Consider the following 6,059-nt stretch of genomic DNA (forward strand, 5'->3'; position numbering starts at 1 on the left):
AGAGACTATATTACCAGAATAACTGACTAATATGGCCTATTCTAAACTGAGAAAATTAAATTCCTTTTATATTTAGAGAATTTATTGAGACATTTAGAGGATGCTACCAAAATAAGCAATTGGCTTAATTATGGCCACTAGATGGCATGCGTGATTAGTGGAACAAGTTCCACACATCAGCATGATGCCCTTCCAGCCATTACTGTCCCGTGAATGCTGTGAACATGCGTTATTATTAGTCAAATAAAATTAAAACCATACAAACATGTTCATCACTTGAAATAAAAAAAAAATGTTTACTGAAATAAAATTGTTTAAAAACTCAGTTTTTAGTTACCAAGACAACATTTCTTATTTTCATTTAGTTTATTACTAAAATAAATAGAAGTAAAACTGAAATAAATAATAATAAAAACTATATAGACATACACTTTTAAGAAAAATGGTTCTAAACAGTAGGAATTAGGGTTATTCAACAGAACCCTTTTTGGTACTAAATAGAACCCTTTTTATAAGGTTCCATAAAGAACCATGCTTTGAAAGTGCTATAGGACCTTTAATGGTGTTATAAATAACCTTTTCAACTATATTTATTTTCATTTATATTAGTATCTTCATATTACTAATATTACTATGATTAATATTATTTTTTTATATAAATTATTTATTAATATTGTTTTTTTTAGCCCTCTATCTGCCTAATATCCTGTTGCCTCTATTTGGGGTTTACATTAAAAAAAAACAGCATGTTATGTCAATTAGGAACTTTTATTTTTTATTGGCATCGCAGATTGTAGCAAAAATGACTGCTTTAACAACAGAGGTTAGCTGAATACATAAATAAATAACAATTGACATTGAACACGATTTAGATGTATAGTGAAGACCAAGTTCCAGTGAAATATCTTCACAATCCCCTTTTGATGTCTTTACGTCCTTCATTATGTGTGTATTCTGAGTGACAGTTTCTCTCTGCAGATTAATGATGAGGTTATGGTACGGGACAGCATCTGAAATAACATTTGAGTTTAGAGTTACATTTTGTCCCTTCCATTTGTTCATGAAGGCCAAAATTAGCAAAAATGGACAGAATGAGCCCTTTACCATGTTAAAAGGAAAAGTGATATAAAGTCATTGTATAGCTTTTTTGTGACTGGGTATGTTTAGGCATTAAGTCATTTAAAAAAATTCTAACAATATGGATAATAAATTCCATATCTCTGTTACTTTGTGGAGAAGATGAGTATCCTTTAACTGAACAGAGCTGCTCACACGCACATGTTCTGTTAAATTAAAAAAGAGAAAAAGACATGATTGTTAGGAAATGATTGTTACAACTTTTAAAGTTATAATTTATAGACATTTTAAGAAATAAATAATTGACCTGTTGAGAGTAACGTATGTTGACAGTCTGTGTAGTAACTGTTGTAGGCCTATAGCAGAGCTCCAGAAAATCAGTAATGAGGAATCTTTGACAGTTACAGATTTGAAAAACAAAAAGGCGGGAATAAACTCTAACACAAATAACAATTTTAGCATATGGATGATAGGATGCATGTAAAGAACCTTTAAAGAACCATCTTTTTTAGAGTGTATAAAAAACTAATAAAAATGACAAAACACACCAAAACTTTGAACTAAACTTTAAAAGGGTGGTAAAACACGATTTCAATTTTCTAACTTTAGTTAGTGTGTAATGTTGCTGTTTGAGCATAAACAACATCTGCAAAGTTACAGCGCTCAAAGTTCAAAGCAAACAGAGATATTTGCTTTTAAAGAAATCAATTTCTAAGGACTACAGCAAACAGCCGGTTTTGGACTACACAACATTCCTCCAGGGTTGCTGACTCAGCAACCCCAATAAACCCCTCCTCCAACACTCAAAAAAATGAAAATTGGTAGTTGTTGGTCCTAAGAATCTAATTATGTTTAAATTAAATAATGCTCTTACGTTTGTGCATTAAAATTAAAACAGTTGTGTTGACAAAATTAGAAAAAGTGATATTTCCCATTTACACAGCTCATTTGTGTTAAATGAATGAAATGCAGTTATGTTGCTTCTGCAGTACCGCACTTTGGTCAGCAGGTGGAGCTGTATTTGCACATGCGCAGATGGAAAGCACATCCAACGATCCTTCAGCTCACTCAAATTCCCTCATCGCCATTTTGTGCAGTCAAATGCAACATTTCACAATCAACGTTTTGTCTTTGTGGACACAGAGGTGAGGTATTTTACTTTTATGCATTTATATAAGCTAGAAGCTGTCAGTAGATTATCGCGGATATCATGTTTTGTATGTTAGGCTATTTTAATGAAGTTGCCGCGTTCCTCGTCTGGTTTTCGCATTTTTGTTAGTTAACGTTAGGCATAACGTTACATTCGTGTGTTTCGATCTTTTATAATATGCATACTTGTTAACTTTGATGTGAATTTCCTCACACAAAGACACAAATAACTTATTAAATTGTTAGTTAATAAGAGTTTCTCCATTTATGTGTTGACAGAGATTGTTGTGTGTACGTTACTGTATAAAGCAAAGCACTTTCACATTTTAGTAATGTTATCAGTTTTAATAACTGTCTCAAATAATGGTGTTGAGCATTTTTATTTAATGTCAAATGTTAACTCTCAAACTTTGGAAGACCCAAATAACAGCTATAAACACATTTGACATGTGAATAAGATGGCATCTGATGTTAGCTAAGTAATACAAGCTTGGTGGTTAGGCCTAATCTAAAGTGTAAACTATTTATCATGGATATACAGATTTTTACTGTATAGCATACCACTTATTAATAATTTATAAACCTGTATTAACTAATAATTTATAAATTACTTATATCTGAATTAACAAAAATATAAAAAAATTGCATACCACTTATTAGTCATTTATGAATGTAGTCATGTTTTGTAAATGATTAGTTCATCATTAACTAATAACCTTATTAGTGACTTATAACTAATTTAACAAAACATTCATAAAATGTTAGCACAGCACTTATTAATCATATGTGAATATAGACATGTTTTGTAAATTATTAGTTTATCATTAACTAATAACTTTTAAGTCACTTATAACTGAACGTTATTATAAAGTGTCACAGTGTTGTTTATATCATTATTATTCTTTGGTGACTTACATCTTGTTTTTTCTCACAGAGTTTTGGAGTTCTAGAGTCCTACATGTGGCTGTGCAGAGATTGTGGCTCGTCTCACACATCAAGATCAAAGCTTTTAAAACACTTCAGGTTGGTACATGGACACTATGGCCGCAGACAAGCATATCCATGCGCATATTCTTACTGTCCATGCACTTTTAAAACCTGGAATGCACTGCGGTCCCACTTATGCAGATCACATGGTAGTGAGCAGCAACCTCAAAAGCAAAATTCTAGCGAAAGTACAAAGATAAATTGTCATGTTTGTGGTGTTACTGACATTCCTTCAGTAAATTATTACTTTCTCCACATAAATAAGCATTTGCGCAGTCATGAGACAGTAAGTTGTATGTTTAAGGACTGCTTGTTTAAATCAAATGTGTATAGCACATTTAATTCACATAAGAGGCGAAAACATTGTCAGTGTTCGTTGACTGATTTTAAGGAAGGAATAGTGAAAACACAAGAAGTAAGAGGAATATCTGATGACACTCTTTCAAACGAAGAAATCAATACATCTACGTTAGAGGAGGATTCCGATTGTATTGATACAGGAGAGGTTCCAGAGAACTTGCCAAAGTTGGTAGAGCTAAAATTTGCTTCCTTGCTGTTGAAGCTTGAGAATCCCTATCATGTCCCAGGCACAGCTGTCGATGAGTTGTTGGAGGACTTGCATTATTTACTGAGTGATGCTTCTTTCCCTTTGTCATACAGAATTATTGTAGACACCTTACAAAAGCACAGGATTGACAATGATGAGTTTCTAGTCAAAGACCTTGTTACATCTTTAAGTACAACAAATCCTTTACTCACAGCAATAAAGCATGGTGGTCCACTAGCCTCTGCATTTAAGCGTAAAGAATATTACAGGGAAAATTTTAAAGTTGTAGACTCCGTGGAGTATGTTTTGAGGCCAAGAGAAACAGAACCCAAAAAAATGGTTTTAAGCCAGGTATTTAAATCTTTTACTGCAGTGTGTCTGTACAAAATGTCGGTTTACATTTCCAAACATTCTTTTTGCCATTAATTGTAATAATCCAGTGACATCTTTATATGCACAAGGAGTCTGACAATAGCCAATATGATCCACACAGAGATTGGATCTCATCATCATCAAGTCTGTCTATGATTACATGAAGAAACAGAAACACTGAGAAAGATTCAATCCAGAAGATCTGCGTCAACATCTCTAAGACACCTGAAGAAACCTTCCTGCGAAGCTACAGTAATTTTTGTACTGTTTTAAAACATAATGCCATAAATAGATTTTATTTACTTAACTTCTATTAACTACATAAAACCAATACTTGGTGTGACCAGCCTTTGCTTTTGTCCAGGTACACTTGCTCATAGTTTTTCAGTTAGCTTTGCAGGAAGGTTTCTTCAGGTGTCTTGGAGATGTTGACGCAGCTCTTCTGGATTTAATCTTTCTCAGTTTTTCTGTTTCTTCATGTAATCACAAGAATGACAAACTTGACTTGAATGAAAACATCACAGTGGAATAATCTGTATAATGCTACTTAAAATGTTACAGGTACAGTAACAAGTCTAAAAAGCAAAGTGCTAACTAATGCTCATTTCAAATTTTTTCAGAATGACACCATCGAAAAAAAACGGGAATGCATCTTGAAAGCCGTTACGGTTTACATGAACGAAGACCCCACAAACCTTGTGAAGGAGTACTTGGTAAGTTATTTACTTAAAAAAAAAACTATTGTATGTTTCTTTACAACCAACTCCCACTTTCACCCCAGATCTGTTATTAATTATTTCTATTTGTGTTTTACTTTTTTAGGATGTTGAACATGATGAAGCCCAAACTTCAGTGCGCAACACCACCCTAGGCATTTATGTCATCGTACATGAAGGGGCAGATGCTACAGACGCTTATGAAGATGTCGGCATTATCATTGAAGGCGTCCAAATACTCGAAAACCTGAACAATGTGGCTAATGCTTGTTCTGTGATGCTTGGTCTAATTTACACTTTAAACTTGGCTTACCCACAGGACCTGAGGTACACTTTTGAAGTATTTCAAAAGATTTTTATGGAGCTAGATGCACACAAGCTTTCAAACAAGGTCCAGGTCCTGAAAAATAAACTCCTTTCGTAAACGCTGTAACTTGATGTCAGGAGTAACTTGATGTCAGGACCAAGAGCCAGGAAGGCGTAATGGAGTTTGTTTTCTCCATAATGTTGCATACTGTTGCATAAAGTACATACATAATACTGTTGTTTTTTTTGTTTTGTTTTTATGCAATTAAAAGGAGGCAAAAGAAGACTGCTATTATTTTTCAAGTATAACACATGTATGTGAATATTTTATAAATCCTTTAATTTAAAGACAACATGCTTTTATTTATTTTTATTTTCTTGTAATAAGCAGATTCTTTACATTTTGAAAAGTAAAGTTAGTCTTTTGAGATTACATATTTTGTACAAGTTATTCTTGTTGGAATTTTGGTTGAAAGTTTTCAGAATTGTTATTGAATGGATTCAATAAAAAATGGAACAGAATGAAAATGGATTATTTATTTTGGATGAATTTAAAAAAATTAATTTTAGGATAATTGTAGTTAATTAACTTTATTGTTTAAAACAAAACCAAGACTGGTAAGTTGATTCAACTAAACAACATTGCATTTACCTTAAGTAATTCACTTACGTTTACCGAAATAAATAATGTTACTTAAATCCAACATAACCCAGTTATGTGCATTCTGTTGACATAAAAAAGTTAAGTTAGTCCAACATATCATTTTTTTGAGTGAAGAATACTAAATAAGGGGGGCGAGGCCATTTTATATTGCGTTGGAGAAGAGTTGTGGTATAGGAGTGTTGTTGCCACAAAATGTCGTCGAAACACTGTTATTTTCATCAGTGCCCGGATTGCAGGTCTA

The 6,059-nt window shown here is 32.8% G+C and overlaps 1 protein-coding gene across 1 annotated transcript; it reads left to right on the plus strand.

Moving 5' to 3' along the window:
* Positions 1-2,127: 2,127 nt before the first annotated feature.
* On the plus strand, positions 2,128-5,673 carry LOC143708839 (uncharacterized). The gene is made up of 4 exons (XM_077200152.1): positions 2,128-2,222; positions 3,161-3,249; positions 4,753-4,845; positions 4,955-5,673. Exons 3-4 carry the CDS (start codon positions 4,807-4,809, stop codon positions 5,270-5,272), a joined length of 357 nt encoding a protein of 118 aa, XP_077056267.1. The 5' UTR covers positions 2,128-2,222; positions 3,161-3,249; positions 4,753-4,806; the 3' UTR covers positions 5,273-5,673.
* The last annotated feature ends 386 nt before the right edge of the window (positions 5,674-6,059 follow it).

This window comes from Siphateles boraxobius, unplaced genomic scaffold (genome assembly GCF_051911475.1).
Source record: "Siphateles boraxobius isolate OS27281-9 unplaced genomic scaffold, OSU_SipBor_1 43, whole genome shotgun sequence".
NCBI lineage: Eukaryota > Metazoa > Chordata > Actinopteri > Cypriniformes > Leuciscidae > Siphateles > Siphateles boraxobius.

Excerpts from the sequence above, each read along its gene's own strand:
- LOC143708839 (XM_077200152.1), top strand. The coding sequence starts at position 4,807 with ATGAACGAAGACCCCACAAACCTTGTGAAGGAGTACTTG. Across the intron at positions 4,846-4,954 it reads ACCTTGTGAAGGAGTACTTG|GATGTTGAACATGATGAAGC; the intron begins GTAAGTTATTTA and ends TTACTTTTTTAG.